Below are 21,420 nucleotides of genomic sequence, written 5' to 3'. Positions count from 1 at the left end.
TAGGAAAACCCCACGATATTGATCGTGGGGCTTCCCTTATCATTTTGGGGGAGGGCGGGAAAAAACAGCACACAAAAATAACCCCTAAACCCACCCGACCCTTTAAAAGTAACCCCTTAGCTTCCCCCACCCTCCCGACCCCCCCAAAACCTTTTTACAGGTACCTGGTGGTCCAGTGGGGATCCCGGGAGTGATCTCCCGCTCCGGGCCGTCCGGCTACCGGGCCGTCCTTTGCCCTTACCTTGTGACAGAGTATCCGTGCCATTGGCTGGATCCTGTCACATGGTAGGAGCACTGGATGGCCGGCGCCATCTTGTGCTCCTACCATGTGACAGGGGCTGACCAATGGCACCGGTAGCCCCTGTGACATAGTAAGGGCAAGGCTATCGGCGCTACCTTTGCCCTCACTATGTGACATTTGAGGGCAAAGGCTAGCGCTGGCGCCATTTTGAATACTGGCAATACGGCCCGAGTACAGGAGGTCGCTCCCAGACCCCCGCTGGACTTTTGGCAAGTCTTGTGGAGGTCAGGAGGCCCCCCCAAGCTGGCCAAAAGTCTCTGGGGGTCCAGCGGGGGTCCGGGAGCGATCTCCTGCACTCGTGCCATCAGGTGCCAGAAACAAAAATGGCACCGATAGCCTTGCCCTTACTATGTCACAGGGGCTACCGGTGCCATTGGTCAGTACCTGTCACATGGTAGGAGCACAAGATGGCGCCAGCCATCCAGTGCTCCTACCATGTGACAGGATTTGGCCAATGGCACGGATACCCTGTCACAAGGTAAGGGCAAAGGACGGCCCGGTAGCCGGAGGACATCCCGGAGCGGGAGATCGCGGGAGATCACTCCCGGGACCCCCACTGGACCACCAGGTACCTGTAAAAAGGTTTTGGGGGGGGGGTCGGGAGAATGGGGGAAGCTAAGGGGTTACTTTTAAAGAGTCGGGGTGGGTTTTTTTTTTATCGGCTGGGCAGCCGATAAACAAAACGCGATTTGGCCCGATGGGAAAAAAACCCACATGTGAATCTGAACCGGAATCCGAACCGATTCCGGTTCCGATTCACATCTCTACAAAAAACAAAGCGGAAGCTGTACACGATTGCTGTGTAGCAGAAAAACAAAAAAGGAGATTTGTGTATCACAAGGACTTTTATTAGAACTTGCCCGACTCTGGCCGAGTTTCACTCACAACGGCACTGCCTCAGGGGCTATTATGGATAAAATCAAAATTTAAAAATCTGTCAAAATACACATATATAAGACATAATGAACATAAATGTAAGTGAATTGAATCATCATACTTGTTGAATAAAAGAAACCTAAATGTGTGCAAATATGTCAACAATGAGGGGCGGATTTTAAGAGCCCTGCTCGCGTAAATCCACCCGGATTTACGCGAGCAGGGCCCTGCGCGCCGGTGCACCTATGTTCAATAGGCCTACCGGCGCGCGCAGAGCCCCGGGACTCACGTAAGTCCCGGGGTTTTCCGAGGGGGCGTCTCGGGGGCATGTCGGGGCGGGGCCGAGCGGCGCGCCGTTTTCAGGGCGGGACACAGCGTTTCGGGGGCGGGCCCGGGGGCGTGGTTTCGGCCCAGGGCGGTCCGGGGGCGTGGCCGCGCCCTCCGGAACCGCCCCCAGGTTGCGTCTAGGCACGCCAGCGGCCCGCTGGCACGCGGGGATTAACTTCTCCCTCTGGGAGGCGTAAATCCCCCAACAAAGGTAGGGGGGGGTTTAGACAGGGCCGGGGGGGTGGGCTAGGTAGAGGAAGGGAGGGGAAGGTGAGGGGAGGGCGTTAGCGAATTCCCTCCGAGGCCGCTCCGATTTCAGAGCGGCCTTGGAGGGAACGGAGGCAGGCTGCGCAGCTCGGTGCGCGCCGGCTACACGAAATCGGTAGCCTTGCACGCGCCGATCCAGGATTTTAGCGGATACGCGCGGCTACGCGTGTATCTACTAAAATCCCGCGTACTTTTGTTGGCGCCTGGAGCGCCAACAAAAGTACGCCAATGTGCCATTTTTGAAAATCTACCCCATATGAAAACTATAAATAAATTAAATTAAAACACACAGATACATGTAAAAGTATAAATAGACGAATAAAAAACATACATGAATAATATACATACATACAAAGAGCAGTGCAATGGAAATGAGAGGAACCAAAAGATTATTCTTTTAAGTGTGTTCATATGTGTGTATGGGTAACATAGTGGCACATGGAAGTAGATGCAGCACACAGGTAACATAAATCTAGTGGTGAATTGATCATAGTGGAAAGGAATACCTGTACTGATGAACTTATGAATAAAAAGACCAGTGAAAAATCAACATAATGTACTCATAAGAATTCTAAAAAAGACAACTTGGTGTTAGAACAAAACACATTCATGTTTTGGATACTAGAAAGAAAGAAAGAAAGAAGAGTTGGAATGTACATAAATAAAAACATGAATAAATAAAAATAAAATAAGATCTCTTTTAAAAACAAATTTAAAAAATGGAGTGAAAAAATATAATCTTTCTAAAACAAAATTATTGTTTAAAAACTGTAGGACCACAGGAATAGTTCAAAAATTGGATAATACTCCTCATGAATGAGTAAGTTGCTTCAAAAACTAAAAGATGACTGTAATTATGTGAGGATGGTCACAAGAGTGTGATTTTTGTTACAACTTAAAGTATCATTATTCGTGCCGATTCGGGTGTGCTAGACAGATGAGCAAGATAAATTTAAATTGTGCTTAGTTTGTAACCATTACCTTTTTCTGGCAATCCCGCAGATATACTTTTATCAGGATTTCAAAAAATCGCTAGTTGTACTAAGCGATCACATTCAAATCTGGGAGTAGAAATAAGTCCGAAGCAGTATATGAGTAAGATACATATATCAGCGGCAAAAGATAGTGCCTGCATAACAGTTAAAAAAAACCACACTCTTGTGACCATCCTCACATAATTACAGTCATCTTTTAGTTTTGAAGCAACTTACTCATTCATGAGGTGTATGTGTGTTTTAACTTAATTTATTTATAGTTTTCATATATTGTTGACATATTTGCACACATTTAGGTCTGTTTTATTCAACAAATATGATGATACAATTCACTTTTATATATGTACTTACATTTATGTTCATTATGGGCCAGATCTTAAAAAATACGCATGGGTGTAGTTTTGTTGCGCAACCCGGCGTGAACAAATCTACGCCCGATTTTATAACATGCAGGCGCAGCCGCTCGCATGTTATAAAATCCGGGGTCGGTGCGCGCAAGGGGGTGCACACCTGTGCACCTTGTGCGCGCCGAGCCCAAGGGGAGCCCCGATGGCTTTCCCCGTTCCATCCAAGGCCGCGCCGAAATTGGAGCGACCTTGGAGAGAACTTTTTTTGCGATCCCCCCACCTTCCCTTCCCTTCCCCTATCTAGCCCACCCTCTGTGCCGGAGGATTCGGGACCACCCTGGACCGCCCCCGACCGCTGTCACGCCCCTGGCCCCGCCCCTGGACCGCCCATTTTTGAAAGCCCTGGTTCATACGCGCATCCAGGGGCTTGCACAAGCAGGGGCTGATTTTCTTGGGTTACGCGATATCTTATGCGCGTAGCCTTTGAAAATCTGCCCCTATGTCTTATATATGTGTATTTTGACCGATTTTTAAATTTTGATTTTAGCCATAATAGCCCCTGAGTCAGCTCCGTTGTGAGCGAAACTCGGACAGAGTCAGGCAAGTTCTAATAAAAGTCCTTCTGATACACCGATCTCCAATCCGACAGACTACAGCTACTCACTCTTCTGCTATTGCCCTTGGTGTCACAGGGGAGGGATGTTAAAGAGCATTGGTAAATGTCTTTGGAAGAGACCAGCATGACCAGTTATTTGTACTGCGAGATGAAGCATGGTGCCCAGTGGCAGCAACAGTCAAAAAAGCAAACAGAATGTTAGGAATTATTAGGAACGGAATGGGAAACGAAATGGAAAATGTCATAATGCCTCTATATTGCTCCATGGTGAAACCGTACCTTGAGTACTGTGAATAATTCTGGTCTCCGCATCTCAAAAAAAATATAGTTGCAGTGGAGAAGTTACAGAGAAGGGTGACCAAAATGATAAAGAGGATGGAACAGCTCACCTATGAGGAAAGGCTAAAGAGGTTAGGGCTGTTCAGCTTGAAGAAGAAATGACTGAGGGAGGATATGATAGAGGTGTTTAAAATCATGAGAGGTCTAGAATGGGAAAATGTGAATCGGTTAATTACTCTTTCAGATAATAGAAGGACTAGGGGGCACTCCATGAAGTTAACAAGTAGCACATTTAAAACTAATTGAAGAAAATTATTTTTCACACAACGTACAATTAGGGGCGGATTTTAAAAGCCCTGCTCGCGTAAATCCGCCCGGATTTATGTGAGCAGGGCCTTGCGCGCAGGCGTGCCTATTTTCCATAGGCCTGCCGGCGTGCGCAAAGCCCCGGGACTCGCGTAATTCCCGGGGTTTTTTGACAGGGGCGTGTCGGGGGCGTGTCGGGGCGGGGCCAATCGACGTGGCGTTTTGGGGCGGGACGTGGCATTTTGGGGGCGTGCCCGGGGGGCATGGTTTCAGCCAGGGGCGGTCCGGGGGCGTGGCCGTGCCCTCCAGAACCGTCCCCGGGTTGCGTCTCGGCGCGCCAGCAGGCCGCTGGCGCGCATGGATTTACGCCTCCCTCTGGGAGGCGTAAATCCATGGAGAAAGGTAGGGGGGTTTAGATAGGGCCGGGGGGGGGTGGGTTAGGTAGAGGAAGGGAGGGGAAGGTGAGGGGAGGGCGAAAGTGAGTTCCCTCCGAGGCCGCTCCGATTTCGGAGCGGCCTTGGAGGGAACGGAGGCAGGCTGCGCGGCTCGGCGCGCGCCGGCTGCCCAAACTCGGCAGCCTTGCGTGCGCCAATCCTGGATTTTAGCAGATACGCGCGGCTACGCGTGTATCTACTAAAATCCAGCGTACTTTTGTTTGCGACTGGTGCGCCAACAAAAGTACGTGAACGCGCATTTTTTGAAAATCTACCCCTTAAGCTCTGGAATTTGCTGCCAGAGGATGTGATTAGTGCAGTTAGTGTAGCTGGGTTTATAAAAGGTTTGGATAAGTTCTTGGAGGAGAAGTCCATTAACTGCTATTAAACAAGTTGACTTAGGGAATAACCACTATTATTACTGGCATCAGTAGCATGGGATCTACTTAGTGTTTGGGTACTTGCCAGGTACTTGTAACATGGATTGGCCACTGTTGGAAACAGGATGCTGGGCTTGATGGACCCTTGGTCTGACCCAGTATGGCAATTTCTTATGTTCTTATGGACAGAGATATACAGTATGCATAGATTTTTTTTCTTACTAACAGTTGGCAACTCTAGGTTCCATCCTCTGTTGTTTGATCCATAGAAAAGGAAGAAAGAGTGTAGATTATGGGTCAAAATTGTTCTTTTCCTAACTGACTTATAACATGCTTTATTTTTATTTCCTTTCTACAGAATGGCTGGCTGGGAATTTTAGGGAGCAATGTTTCTTCCCTCAAGTCCCTTCGATCTCTAAGAACTTTACGTGCCTTGAGACCACTGAGAGCCATTTCACGTTGGGAAGGAATGAGGGTAAAGTTATACTAACAAACACATTTTGAAAAGCCTTTTCTATTTTATTACAGGACCATCAAAACAAGAAACAAAAGGATTGAATACATATTCCTTTTTCTTTTCTGATCTGAATTGAAACTGATTCTTAAGTTAAAAGTAAACACAACTAATTCTAACAAAAATAAGACTTGTCTACAAACTCTTGGAATAAGGTTATTGGTAGCATTCTAAACATGAGAATTTTGTTTAATCTTCTGCTAAAAGAGGTCATGTTCATTGAAAGCCTACTGCAAACAAGAAGTCTTGGGCTATCCAGGATACTTTCTCATTTGTAATGTACTACATTTAGCAAGAGGTTTTGGGGTAGATTTTAAAAAACTACGCCCGCTCGTACTTTTGTTCATGCGACCAGCGTAAATAAAAGTATTATTCACATTTACCCATTCTAGACCTCTCGTGATTTTAAACACCTCTATCATATCCCCCTTCAGCCGTCTCTTCTCCAAGTTGAAAAGTCCTAATCTTTTTAGTCTTTCCTCATAGGGGAGCTTTCCATTCCCTTTATCATTTTGGTTGCCCTTCTCTGTACCTTCTCCATCGCAACTATATCTTTTTTTGAGATGCGGCGACGAGAATTATACACAGTATTCAAGGTGCGGTCTCACCATGGAGCGATACAGAGGCATTATGACATTTTCCGTATTATGCACCATTCCCTTTCTAATAATTCCCAACATTCTGTTTGCTTTTTTGACTGTTGCTGCCGCAGCACACTGAACCAATGATTTCAATGTGTTATCCACTATGACACCTAGATCTCTTTCTTGGGTGGTAGCTCCTAATATGGAACCTAACATTGTGTAACTATAGCATGGGTTATTTTTCCCTCTATGCATCACCTTGCACTTATTCACATTAAATTGCATCTGCCATTTCAATGCCCAATTTTCCAGTCTCAGAAGGTCTTCCTGCAATTTATCACAATCCGCTTGTGATTTAACTACTCTGAACAATTTTGTATCATCTGCAAATTTGATTACCTCACTCATCGTATTTCTTTCCAGATCATTTATAAATATATTGAAAAGGACGGGTCCCAATACAGATCTCTGAGGCACTCCACTGCCCTTCCACTCCACTGCAATTTCCACTGAGAAAATTGTCCATTTAATCCTACTCTCTGTTTCCTGTCTTTTAGCTAGTTTGTAATCCACGAAAGGACATCGACACCTATCCCATTACTTTTTACTTTTCCTAGAAGCCTCTCTTGAGGAACATTGTCAAACACCTTCTGAAAATCCAAATACATTACATCTACCAGTTCACTTTTATCTACATGTTTATTAACTCCTTCAAAAAAGTGAAGCAGATTTGTGAGGCAAAACTTCCCTTGGGTAAAGCCATGCTGACTTTGTTCCATTAAACCATGTCTTTTTTATGTTCTGTGATTTTGATCTTTAGAACACTTTCCACTATTTTTCCTGGCACTGAAGTCAGGCTAATTGGTCTGTAGTTTCCTGGATCGCCCCTGAAGCCCCTTTTAAATATTGGGGTTACATTAGCCACCCTCCAGTCTTCAGGTACAATGGATGATTTTAATGATAGGTTACAAATTTTTACTAATAGGTCTGAAATTTTATTTTTTCACTTCCTTCAGAACCCTGAGATCTATATCATCCAGTCCAGGTAATTTACTACTCTTCAGTTTGTTAGTCAGGCCTACCACATCTTCTAGGTTCACCGTGATTTGGTTCAGAGCAGAGCAGGTCCTTGCTACAGGATCCTTTCCTGCTGCACCAGTTTGATGCTCTCCAATCATGAGACCTTTTTCCTCCAAGGCAGCACCAGGGCTGCCAGTCTGAAGTTGGGACTTGGCTACTATGTCCCTGAAGGTCTCATCTATATACCTCTCTGACTACCTCCGCTCCTCCAGAGATCTAGCCTCCAGAGATCAGACTCATTCACTGAGAGCCAGGAGCTCTTTGCATCACATGCACATGTACAATTTCTCACAGGCGGGCAAAAAATCATACATGTGACACTCCCTGCAAAAGACTGGGAAGCCCCCCTCTTGCTGCTGGACTGCTGCCTTCATTTCATATTTGTTCAGTTCCTACTTAAGTTTTAGGTTGCTATGGGAGTAGGAATGTGTCTAATTAACAGCCTTTAAATGTATTACTGAATTTACTATATGTCTTGTAGTGGCCCACAGGGGAATGATCAAACTCTCAATAAGGTTTTTTTTTGTTTATTTGTTTTTAATATACAAACACTCTAACTTCTGCTTATTAGCTGCCTTACAGACTATTAAAAATAAACACACTAACTACTGTTGCACTGGAGGTGGACCCTTGGCCTGGTGCAGGATCTGTATGGCCCTCCAGTCAGACCCAGAGAGCGCCTGCCACCAGGAGGCGGAGCACAGGAGGTAGCTGAAGCTTCACCATAGCAACCCGGGATTCCCATAGGTTGAGCCCTTGGTTACCCGAGCCGCCTGGTCTTAGGTGGGCCTCACAGGATCTCCTAGAGAGGAAGCACAGGGGAGTGCCCACCATGAACAAGGGTGCATGGTCAATGTCCAAACAAAAATGTCCAGAGGACACAGGAGGCCAGAACAGAGAGTCCGAGTGGATAGCGAAGATCATGGCCAGAGTATCAGTCCAGAATGGTCAGCCGAAGCAAGGGTCAGTACCTGTAGTCAATCCAGAAGTAGTCAGGTCAGGCAGAGGTCAAGTTCCAGGCAGCAATCAAGAATAGTCAGAAGCAAGCAAAGGTCAGTACCGTGAGATCAGTCTGATGGATACTACCAGGGATGGAGAGACGAAGGAACAGGAGACGCTGGAACAGGAGACAAAGGAGACGCTGGAACAGGAGACACAGGAGACGCTGGAACAGGAGGTGCTGGAACAGGAGATGCTGGAAGGCAAACTAGAGACACCAGAGTGTACGACCCAATTGGCAAGGCAAGGAAGTGGTGTCTGACCGCTTCCTTATATTCTTCTCTCAATCAGGGCACACCGTGGAGCTGGCACCCGCCCTTGGCCCTTTAAGAGGCTGGGCGGTCCGCGCGCGAGTGCCTCGGGGCAGGGCCGACGCCATGGAGGATGCCAAACCCCACCGTGAGGCCTGGTGAGCGGTGGAAGGCCCAGCGGTCACCACTGCAAGACGCCGAGGTTGAGTAGAGCTGACAGCAGCAGTGGGGGAGGATGACCCGGGACTTGTCGGAGCATGGACGAGGTGAGCAGGCCTGGGAACGGGCTGAGCGTGGATGGGAGGTGCAACACTACTGCTTATTAGCTGCCTTACTGACTGACTTTTTAAAAATACAGTATAACTTTGTTTATTCAATGCCTTACTGACTATTAAAAGCACAAACACACAAACACACTAAATAATATTCCCAAATAGTTAACTTCACCCCAATACTTTTAAAAAAGAAAATTTCCCAAGCAAAAACTTACTGATTTCTTTCAGCTGCCAGCAAGGTGATCCTCTCCTCTCAGAGCTCCCACTGGATTGTCCAGTTCCAGTTCCACTCTTACCTGCACGCAGTTTCTGAGTTCCAGTCTTACCTCCACACCATTTGTGTCCAAGCCTGGATTCCAGTAGTACCTGCACTCCGCTACAAGCCAAGCCCTGCTCCAGCCTTACCTGGGTGCAGGTAAGAGTGGAACTGGAACTGGACAATCCAGTGGGAGCAAGCAAGCTACTCCCCGCGTTTTTGTGAATGCAAATCCTTTTTTCCACATTTCCTCTTGCCGTTGAAGCTTATAGCAATGTTGGAGTCGCATTAACCGTGTATATGTTTATTGAATAAGGGTATTATCTCCAGGTAGTAGCCGTCATTCCCGCAAGCCACCCACTCTTCATTCACATCCTCTAGACTTTATGGATCCACAGTGTTTATCCCACGCCCCTTTGAAGTCCTTCACAGTTCTGGTCTTCACCACTTCCTCCGGATGGGCATTCCAGGAATCCACCACCCTCTCCGTGAAGAAATACTTCCTGACATTGGTTCTGAGTCTTCCTCCCTAGAGCTTCAAATCGTGACCTCTGGTTCTGTTGATTTTTTTCTGATAGAAAAGGTTTGTCGTTGTCTTTGGATCATTAAAACCTTTCAAGTATCTGAAAGTTTGTATCATATCACCTCTGCTCCTCCTTTCCTCCAGGGTGTACATATTTAGATTCTTCAATCTCTCCTCATAAGTCATTTGATGAAGACCCTCCACCTTTTTGGTCGCCCTTCTCTGGACCGCCTCCATCTTGTCTCTGTCTCTTTGGAGATACGGTCTCCAGAACTGAACACAGTACTCCAGGTGAGACCTCACCAAGGACCTGTACAAGGGGATAATCACTTCTCCGTGAAGACATGGGTTTGCCTATTGTGGGTGAGGCAAAGCTTGGCTGGAAAAAGCAAGGTGGCCCGTATTTTGAGCTTCGCGAGCTGGGAACATACTGGGGCAAAAGCCTTCCTTAGTGCTGCCACGTAGTCCTGGAACAGAAGCACTTTAGTCCCTTCAAAGGTCAGTTCAGACATTTGGCGATAAGCCCTCAAAATCTGCACTTTGTGTGCAAAATTAAGGACCTTGAAGATGATGACTCTGGGTCTATTATTCAGGGTCCCTTCTGTAAGGGGGGGGGGGGGGGCTCAGTCTGTGAGCCTGCTCGATGTGCAGAGGGCCAAGTTGATTTCCCATATTGTGACTGGGTTAATCAGGATTCCAACCGAGTGCCCAGTTCAGAGTCTGATAGGCTTTCAGAGATCCCAATAAGTCTGAAATTGTTGCAGCAAGACCTGTTTTCCAGGTCATCTAGTTTGCTTTGGAATGCCTCCTGTGATTTTTTAAGACTCTGTATGTCCCGGTCCTGGGACTCCATTTTGTCCTCTGCCTCTGAAATTCTGGTTTCTGCAGCTTGAATGTTTGATTGAATTTCTGAGAGCTGCGAGCTGACACCTTGAATTTGCAAAGAAAGCTGCGAAAAATGCCCCTCCAGTGCAGCAATAACCATAGCTGCAATGTCGGCTCCCGCCTTATCCGTGGGTTCCGGAGCCAGATGCACCCCTGCCGCATCGGCTTTTCAATCTCTCCTTTTCTTTTTTGCTGGTTTTGGCCGCCATGCCGGTGAGTATACCACCGCCCAATATCTCCGGATGTACCCGGGGTCCTTAGCTGGCCAGTACGATCAATGCCGGGGCAAGTGGAGGCGGAAAAACACGCTTTTGTTGGGTCAATCTAGAGGGGGTCCCCGGCGTGATCAGGCGCGCATCCGATCACTCATGCAGCATCACGTGATCCCTCCGGCAAATTGTAGTTAATACTACCTTTCCCAGGCTCAATTCTAAACTTCCCACTAGGGTTGCCAACTGGCTCCAGATTTTTAGGACAAGATGATCCAGTCCTGGTTTCACCCCATTGTATGCTGGGACTTATTCTGATTTACCTATTGCATTCCCTAAGAAAATCAAAACTATTAAGTACCTGCATGGAGGGGAGTAAAACTAGAATGGGATCAACCTGTCCTGAAAATCTGGAGCCAATTGGCAACCCTATTTCCCACTCATCACCTTTAGGAACCTCTTTCTTCTGCTGGGATTGAGATATGCTTGTAGCATGATCCTGCTGACTTTCAGCATTGCTATGACAAATTTAATGGTGCATCATCAGCTTTAGATGTAACCCTACTCCTCTGGATCTCTCTATCATAACTTTCATTTGTGATACTATGGAGGGGCTCATTGGTAAATTGTTTTATTTTGCATGTTACTAAAGACCTTCATTTTTAGTATTTATTTTATTTTTCCTGGGAATTTAGCAATTTTATTGCACCAAGAACAATAATGGGAAAAATTAATGGAAAAAAGTAACTTCATTTTTCTGGGTAAATATAACTTTTGTTTTTGTTGAACTAACTTTATAAATTCCCTGGAAAATAAAATACAAACTGAAAACCAAACTTTGTACAAATGACACAAACATATGTAAAGAGAGTGGATACAAATGAGGGAATAGACAACAAATGTAGTCCTCAAGTTTTGTTTTCTTGATATCCAAACAAACATGTATGACACATTTGCATTTAATGGTTCTTATTTAACTGATACAAAAAGAACTCAAACAATTTCCATCAATATCAATACCAATGTAAAAGGAAATGTCACAATATAATTCTCTAAATCGCCGTCTCTCCACAGAGATATATCTAATAATGTTATGTTTCTTTTAAGTTACATAGCCGCATCATCAAGCCTGTCAGCGTGTTCTCTAAGTGTTTGACAGGAGAGCCGCCCGGACCTCTAATCATCTGCGGCAGTCTTTTTATGATTTTTCAATTTTGCATGTTTATAAAGTTTTTTTTCTTTTTATCTTTTATCTTCACTGCAATATAGTAGCACTTGTTATCTTATATGATGTAAGTTTTAAATAGAGCTCAACATACGGCCGAAGTTTCGCAGCAACAGCTGCTTCATCAGGAGCTTGTAGTGAAAGTGCAGAATTCTTATCATAGGCAATCTTTCTCTGCTAAATCGATACCTGTATTAATATAGTTTTACAAATTGTTATCCACTATACATCTTTCAATCAATATATTCGAAATTTACTTATCTCGGGTCGGCGTGCAGTCAGACCTTCAAAATGGACGAACATCGTCTCACAACTTCTTTCAACAAAGGGAACAGAGACCATCTTTTCGTCAGACGCGGGTTTAAATGCTAGTATAGTCCAATCCTTAACTTACACGTCATCTCTCAGTATGACGTCAGTATCAAGGTAGTGTTCACAGAAACACATTCAGTTCAAGCTCGGCATTCAATCCTTTGGGGTGGAGGGTATCTAAAAGATGTATCCATCTTTGTTCTGCTCTCAAAAGTTTTTGATTCAAATCACCTCCACGCCAATGTGGCAGAATCTGCTCTAATACACAAACTTTTAATTCTGCGATTTGTTGATTAAGAATGCTATTCTTAATAAGTGTAGCTTGGATCTGATGATTTTGATCATCAGAACTGCACAAAAATGGAAGTAGATATTCAACAAGAGATTACTTCAATTAAAGAATCTTTAGCAGAGACAGAAGAGACCTCTGTATTTAATGATCAATTGTCTACAATAAAAGAATCAAGTGAGAAATTGCGTGGTGAAATCAAAAAAATTAAAATAACAAAATTTAATCGGGATGAGCGGGACTATACCAAGGGATATGTTTACCCTTGGATGGTCAAAGAAAAGGACAAAGAGAAGTTAGAAGGACTGAAAGTAACCTTCGACAATAACAGTGATGGTTCCTCTGGCGATGAAATTCCATCACGATATCAACAAAGACGCAGATATAATAACAATTCTTCTGAAGATGAATCTGAAGCAAGAGCGAGAAATGATTCTGGATTACAAAATCAAGATCCACGTTTTTTAGGATCTCGAGGGCAATCAGGTCGCCGTCCATATCGAGGCAGAGGCAGAGCATGGAGGAACGACACGCCATCGAACACCAGACAAACCCGATCCCAAACCAGTAGGAATGTCTAGTATTAAATCTTTCCAAAATGACTCTAACCGCAGCACAGTCGAGGGTCCTGAATAAAGGTCTGACATTTGTGCCCACTCCAAAACCAAAATTATTTGATTTAGAAGTTGCCTTATTTAAATTTGTGAGGAAACTATATATCAAACATTTTTTTGTTGACCAACCTGAAACCATTGATATTTTGATATTAAAAAATCCCTCAACATGGATACCACCGGGTCCCCCAGACCCGATTATATTCTCTTTTCATCAGTTAATATTGAGACAATTACGTCTCCAATTTACTAATAACAATCAGTTCTGCAATTTGACTTCTGAAGAATTTCGAGCTATACATGACCTACAAAAGAACTCTGAACTTATTATCAAACCAGCTGATAAAGGAGGGAAAATAGTCCTGATGGATAGATCTCAGTATTCAAATGAAGTACACTGTCAGTTATCAAATAGGACATTTTACCTCCCATTACAAGAAGATCCCCCAATGTCATTGTTAGAAGAAATTGAAAACATTGTACAAGAAGGAGAAAAAATTGGGTTCCTTACAAAGAGAGAAACTAACTTTCTGATAAGAAGAAATCCAATGGTCCCCATTTTTTATCTTTTGCCAAAGATTCACAAAGATCTAATTAATTCACCAGGGAGGCCAATCGTTTCGAGCAGGAATTCTTTATTAGAACCTTTGTCAAAATTCATGGATGCATTTTTGGCTCCGTTTGTACCCGGATTACCATCTTTTATTAAGGATTCGCAAGAAATGATTATTTTTTTGGAGAATATTCAAGGGGATATTGGTGACTTATTTTTAGTCACTTTAGACGTGGAGTCCCTGTATACATCAATCCCACAGAATGAGATGATGGAGATTGCGATGACTTATTTTGAATCCAGGATCCGTCCACAACGGATACCCTCAGAATTTTTGGAATCTCTATTACGAATCGCATTAACTAAAAATTATTTTGCATTTGAAAAAACATTTTCCAGCAAATTTGTGGAACCGCAATGGGTGCCACTATGGCACCGGATTTGGCAAACCTGTATATGGGAGATTTTGAGCAAAAATGGATCAATGAGTATCAACCTTTTTTTCAAAATATTTTTGTGTGGCGCAGATATATAGACGATATCTTGATATTATGGCGTGGAACAAAGGAGATTTTTGATAGGGATGTGAATCGTTTTCAATATCGTCTTAACGATAGAAATCGTGTGGCAGGGCAAGAAAATCGTCTTAGGCACGATTTTTTAGTTAAAAAATCGTTAAAAATCGTTTTTTTCCGATTAGTGCGCACTAACTCGAGTTAGTGCGCACTAACGGGAGTTAGTGCGCACTAACTGGGAGTTAGTGCGCACTAACTGAAAATGATACAATTTGACACTTTTCAGATCAGTTAAGGTCAGTTTAGGAATGAATATGTATTCCTATTGGCTGCCCTCTTATTTATTCATGTTACCAAGTTTCCTACTGACAGTATATGGGGGATGGGAAATGGAAACAGTTGGTAGCTTGACAAAACAAGTAATGTGATCAGTCAATGTGACTAGAACTTGTGCCCTAACCCTGATACCAGGGGTATTGTGATCTTCCTGCACACAGTGCCCTATCCCTATTAATACCAGGAGTGTTGTGATCTTCCTGCACACAGTGCCCTATCCCTAATACCAGGGGTGTTGTGATCTTCCTGCACACAGTGCCCTATTCCTGATACTGGGGGTGTTGTGATCTTCCTGCACACAGTGCCCTATTCCTGATACCGGGGGTGTTGTGATCTTCTTGCACACATCCCGATATCAGGGATAGGGCACTGCATGCAGGAAGATCACAACACCCCTGGTATCAGGGATAGGGCACTGTGTGCAGGAAGATCACAATACCCCGGAGGAGTGAGGGTCAGGCAGCTCCCCCCTGTCTGTGAAGCCAGCCTCTCACTAGTAATGCAGGGAGGGAGCTGTCTCAGACTTCACCATCCTCCCCCCCCCCCCTTACCCACACACCATTCACTAGCTGGGACATGGGGGAAGTCAGGAGTGAGGGTCAGGCAGCTCCCCCCTGTCTGTGAAGCCAGCATCTCACTAGTAATGCAGGGAGGGAGCTGTCTCAGACTTCACCATCCACCCCCCCCCCTCACCCACACACCATTCACTAGCTGGGACATGGGGGAAGTCAGGAGTGAGGGACAGGCAGCTCCCCCCTGTCTGCGAAGCCAGCCTCTCACTAGTAATGCAGGGAGGGAGCTGTCTCAGACTTCACCATCCTCCCCCCCCCCCCCCTCAACCCACACACCATTCACTAGCTGGGACATGGGGGAAGTCAGGAGTGAGGGTCAGGCAGCTCCCCCCTGTCTGCGAAGCCAGCCTCTCACTAGTAATGCAGGGAGGGAGCTGTCTCAGACTTCACCATCCTCCCCCCCCCCTCACCCACACACCATTCACTAGCTGGGACATGGGGGAAGTCAGGAGTGAGGGTCAGGCAGCTCCCCCCTGTCTGTGAAGCCAGCCTCTCACTAGTAATGCAGGGAGGGAGCTGTCTCAGACTTCACCATCCTCCCCCCCCCCCTCACCCACACACCATTCACTAGCTGGGACATGGGGGAAGTCAGGAGTGAGGGTCAGGCAGCTCCCCCCTGTCTGTGAAGCCAGCCTCTCACTAGTAATGCAGGGAGGGAGCTGTCTCAGACTTCACCATCCTCCACCCCCCCTCACCCACACACCATTCACTAGCTGGGACATGGGGGAAGTCAGGAGTGAGGGTCAGGCAGCTCCCCCCTGTCTGTGAAGCCAGCCTCTCACTAGTAATGCAGGGAGGGAGCTGTCTCAGACTTCACCATCCTCCCCCCCCCCCTCCCCCACACACCATTCACTAGCTGGGACATGGGGGAAGTCAGGAGTGAGGGTCAGGCAGCTCCCCCCTGTCTGCGAAGCCAGCCTCTCACTAGTAATGCAGGGAGGGAGCTGTCTCAGACTTCACCATCCTCCCCCCCCCCTCACCCACACACCATTCACTAGCTGGGACATGGGGGAAGTCAGGAGTGAGGGTCAGGCAGCTCCCCCCTGTCTGTGAAGCCAGGCTCTCACTAGTAATGCAGGGAGGGAGCTGTCTCAGACTTCACCATCCTCCCCCCCCCCCCCCCCCCTCACCCACACACCATTCACTAGCTGGGACATGGGGGAAGTCAGGAGTGAGGGTCAGGCAGCTCCCCCCTGTCTGTGAAGCCAGCCTCTCACTAGTAATGCAGGGAGGGAGCTGTCTCAGACTTCACCATCCTCCACCCCCCCTCACCCACACACCATTCACTAGCTGGGACATGGGGGAAGTCAGGAGTGAGGGTCAGGCAGCTCCCCCCTGTCTGTGAAGCCAGCCTCTCACTAGTAATGCAGGGAGGGAGCTGTCTCAGACTTCACCATCCTCCCACCCCCCCCTCACCCACACACCATTCACTAGCTGGGACATGGGGGAAGTCAGGAGTGAGGGTCAGGCAGCTCCCCCCTGTCTGTGAAGCCAGCCTCTCACTAGTAATGCAGGGAGGGAGCTGTCTCAGACTGGTATCAGGGTTAGGGCACTGTGTGCAGGAAGATCACAACCCTCCTGGTATTAATAGGGATAGGGCACTGTAAGAGATGACTGTAGTAGATTGAATAAAGATCTGATGTTTCTGCTCTCCTCACACCAAACAAAAACAACACACAAGCAGAGAAGCCCTTCTTACAAAGCTGAGCTAGTGAGTTAAGTAGGAGGAAAAGTAAACATACTGGTGCCAGTGTGGCTACTTAAAAAATACACTTACCAACAATCAATTACATATATTTGAACTGTGTACAGTTCCAGCCAGGACCACCTTTCTAAAATGCACAGTGATTGGCAAATTCAACATGCACTAGCATTTCAGGTGCCTGCTAACAAAAATAATAAACAAACAAGTTCTAGTCACGTGAGTGCTGATCATTACATTACTTTTTTTGTCAAGCTTCCAACTGTTTCCATTTCACATCCCCCCCAACCATATTGGTAACATCAATAGATAAGAGCACAGCCAGCCAATAGGAATACATACATACATATTCATTCCTAAGTGACCTTTACTGACCTGGGAAGTGTGAACACTTTGTTTCATTTTCTGTTGGTGTTCGTTAGTTTCCAGTTCCATTTCCCATCCCCCCAACCATCACCTCAGTGGTAACCTTGGTAATATCAATAGATAAGAGGGCAGCCAGCCAATAGGAACACATATTCATTCCTAACTGACCTTCAGTGACCTGGAAAGTGTTTATTTGTATCATTTTCAGTTAGTGCGCACTAAATCGAGTTAGTGCGCACTAACACGATTTAACGATTTTTAACGATAAATCGTTAGAATTTCTATTGTATCGTGATCTATAACGATTTAAGACGATATAAACATTATCGGACGATAATTTTAATCGTTGAAAAACGATTCACATCCCTAATTTTTGACGAGTTTCTAATTTGGTTGAATGCCCGTAATATTAATTTACATTTCACAGCTTCAATTCAGACCAATACTATTAACTTTCTGGATATAACTATCAAGAAGACATCTGATGGATTTAAAACTTCGGTCTATCGAAAACCAGTCAGTAGTAACACTTTCTTGCACTTTAATAGCGCTCACCCTCGAAATTTAAAAGAGAATTTACCTATGGGACAATTTTTTAGAATCCGCCGTTTGTGTTCCTCTCATGATGATTTCATCAGTCAAGCTAGAATCTTAAGCGATCGTTTTTTGAAGAGAGGCTATTCTAAAAGATGTGTGAAACGAGCCTTCCTTCGTGCAAAATACACTAATAGAGACTGGCTTTTTTTACCCAAGAATGAACAAACAGACGAATTGATCACATGTGTTGTGCCTTTCTCTTCGATGGCATCCACCTTTAAACAACTGATTCATCAAAATTGGCAAATTTTACAGTGTTATGGCGAGTTTGAATCATTACCCAGATTTATATACACAAGAGGATCTAATTTGAAAGATCAACTTGTGCACTCCGATTCAACCATTCGGCCCATTCAACAGAATACTGGTTCACATGCAGCTTGTGGGACTTGTTCCGTATGTGTAAACATGCTGGCGACTACAGCTATTGAATTTGATAATCCATCCGTTATGATCCAACTAAGGCAGAATACTACGTGCAAATCTATGGGTGTCATCTATATAATACAATGTACTTGTAAGATGACGTATGTTGGGAAAACTACAAGGCAACTTCGGACTCGAATCATCGAGCACCGTTCCAGTCTAGCAACACAACGTATGACTGCACCCATAGTATCCCATTGTTTAGAAAAAGGACACAGTTTCGCAGAATTAAAAGATTGTGTATTAGAGCAGATTCTGCCACATTGGCGTGGAGGTGATTTGAATCAAAAACTTTTGAGAGCAGAACAAAGATGGATACATCTTTTAGATACCCTCCACCCCAAAGGATTGAATGCCGAGTTTGAACTGAATGTGTTTCTGTGAACCCTACCTTGATACTGACGTCATACTGAGAGATGACGTGTAAGTTAAGGATTGGACTATACTAGCATTTAAGCCCGCGTCTGACGAAAAGATGGTCTCTGTTCCCTTCGTTGAAAGAAGTTGTGAGACAATGTTCGTCCATTTTGAAGGTCTGACTGCACGCCGACCCGAGATAAGTAAATTTCTAATATATTGATTGAAAGATGTATAGTGGATAACAATTTGTAGAACTATATTAATACAGGTATCGATTTAGCAGAGAAAGATTGCCTATGATAAGAATTCTGCACTTTCACTACAAGCTCCTGATGAAGCAGCTGTTGCTGCGAAACTTCGGCCGTATGTTGAGCTCTATTTAAAACTTACATCATATAAGATAACAAGTGCTACTATATTGCAGTGAAGATAAAAGATAAAAAGAAAAAAAACTTTATAAACATGCAAAATTGAAAAATCATAAAAAGACTGCCGCAGATGATTAGAGGTCCGGGCGGCTCTCCTGTCAAACAGAGAACACACTGACAGGCTTGATGATGTGGCTATGTAACTTAAAAGAAACATAACATTATTAGATATATCTCTGTGGAGAGACGGCGATTTAGAGAATTATATTGTGACATTTCCTTTTACATTGATCTTATTTAACTGACACAGTGCTTCTTAAATCTGTCCTGGGGACACCCTGGCCAGTGAGGCTTTCAGGATATCCACAATGAATATGCCTTGATATAAATGTGCCTATAATCTGCCTTTGGTATATAAAAATTTATTTCATGAATATTCATTGTGGATATCTTGAAAACCCAAGTAGCTGTGAAGTCCCCAAGACAGGTTTCAGAAGCCCTGAAGTAAAACATTTTTTCCACTTTGGCATGATTTGTCAAGGACTTTTCTTGTAGATAACAAATTGGAGAAAAGCCATAATGATTCAGTGCCAGAAGGGCAATTTTCACAACGTGCATACTTTTCACCTGTGGGGGAAAAAGGTGGGGTTAAATCAAAGGAATGAAAATAATCACAGAGATTTCATTTTGAAATCTCCACACATATTTTAGCATGCATGCATTGCACTTGCTTCAAAAGAGTGTTCTCCACTGGCTATAAATTTTCAAAAGGAATATCCTAGGAATTTCCCTTCAAAAATAAGCTTGTAAGTAAATGGGTACTATGAATAGAGGTTTGAAAACTGCCTCATTTGTGTACCTGGGGAAAGTGCATAATAACTGTAGCCTAATTAGATCAAAGTATTTTTGTGTCTGTGTGTGCATCAATTCACTTGAAACTCTGATAAGTGTCCAATACACAAAAACCCAGATTTTCTGTCACTGAGATTCTATCAGCTTTTCATCTTCACACAGACATTTATCCTAAGAAGTGTCTTCTCTTCTTTTCTGTTTTAGCTTGTTGTAAATGCCTTAGTTTCTTCAATTCCATCAATTTCCAATGTGATGCTCGTGTGCCTAGTTTTCTGGCTTATTTTTGGAATTGTCGGAGTTCAGATCTTTGGTGGAAAGTTTTTTCAGTGTGTTGATATGAATGGGATTCGTCTTCCAATAACTATTATAAACAATCGATCTGAATGTGAGGCAAATGCAGACAAAGGATTTCAATGGATAAATTCAGATGTTAACTTTGACCACATCCTACTTGCCTATGTGTCTCTCCTTCAGGTGGTAAGTAAAACTAAAACAGATAAATAATAAACCAGATAAAACATCTAATAGTTTGGTCTATGACTGTAATGCCATTAATTACTAGAGATGTGAATCGAAACCGGAATCGGTTCAGATTCCGGTTCCGATTCACATCGTGGGGGTTTTTTTCATCCAGCCCGATTGCAGTTTTGTTTATCGGCTGTGCCCGAGCCGATAAACAAAAAACCCACCCTGACCCTTTAAAACTAATCCCTTAGCTTCCCCGCACCATTTTTAAAGATGGTGCCGGCCATCCAGTGCTCCCTCCATGTGACAGGGGCCGGCCAATGGCACGGATACCCTGTCACATGGTAAGGGCAAAGGCCATTGGCGCCATTTTTATTAGTGGCAACCAATGGCCCGAGAGTGCGAGATCGCTCCCGGGCCATTGGCTGCCACTAATAAAAATGGCGCCAATGGCCTTTGCCCTTACCATGTGACAGGGTATCCGTGCCATTGGCCGGCCCCTGTCACATGGAGGGAGCACTGGATGGCCGGCACCATCTTTAAAAATGGCGCGGGCCATCCAGTGCTCCTACCATGTGACAGGGGCTGGCCAATGACACGGATACCCTGTCACATGGTACCATCATCGCCATTTTGATTAGTGGCAGCCGACGGCCCGGGAGCGGGAGATCACTCCCGGGACCCCCACTGGACCACCAGATACCTGTAAAAAGTTTTTGGGGGGGTCGGGAGGGTGGGGAAAGCTAAGGGATTAGTTTTAAAGGGTCGGGGTGGGTTTAGAGGTTATTTTTGTGCGCCGTTTTTCCCGCCCTCCCCCAAAACGATAAGAAAACCCCCACGAACAATATCGTGGGGTTTTCCTATTGTTTTGGGGGAGCCCCTGATTTCTGATGATTTTGAAAATATCGTATGATATTTTCAATAGTCCGAAGCCCGATTCACATCCCTACTAATTACTGCATATTTAGTCTGCAGTGTATACAAATGTTTTGGAATATCTGTTCGTACTTTCACATCGTTTAAAGTATGTTGGTATATCTTGGAATTTTTTAAAGATGGCAGTAATCATACATTCTGTATTGGTGCAAATTCTTCTAGCTTTTACTCCATGAGGGTTTGTACCAATTGTAAACCCATAGATTGATGTCCTCCCATAGGACTTCA

The 21,420-nt window shown here is 44.8% G+C and overlaps 1 protein-coding gene across 1 annotated transcript in view; it reads left to right on the top strand.

The window, feature by feature from the left end:
• LOC115100791 (sodium channel protein 60E-like) overlaps positions 1-21,420 on the top strand; it is a 147,378-nt gene that overhangs the window by 56,723 nt on the left and 69,235 nt on the right. Inside the window, exons 5-6 of the mRNA XM_029619674.1 lie at positions 5,487-5,603; positions 19,996-20,268. Coding sequence (XP_029475534.1) covers positions 5,487-5,603; positions 19,996-20,268 — 390 coding nt within the window. The remainder of the gene's footprint in view (positions 1-5,486; positions 5,604-19,995; positions 20,269-21,420) is intronic.

This window comes from Rhinatrema bivittatum, chromosome 1 (assembly GCF_901001135.1).
Source record: "Rhinatrema bivittatum chromosome 1, aRhiBiv1.1, whole genome shotgun sequence".
Taxonomy (NCBI): Eukaryota; Metazoa; Chordata; class Amphibia; order Gymnophiona; family Rhinatrematidae; genus Rhinatrema; species Rhinatrema bivittatum.
Note: the sequence above shows the minus strand (reverse complement) of the source record. Positions and strands in the feature narration are given on the sequence as shown.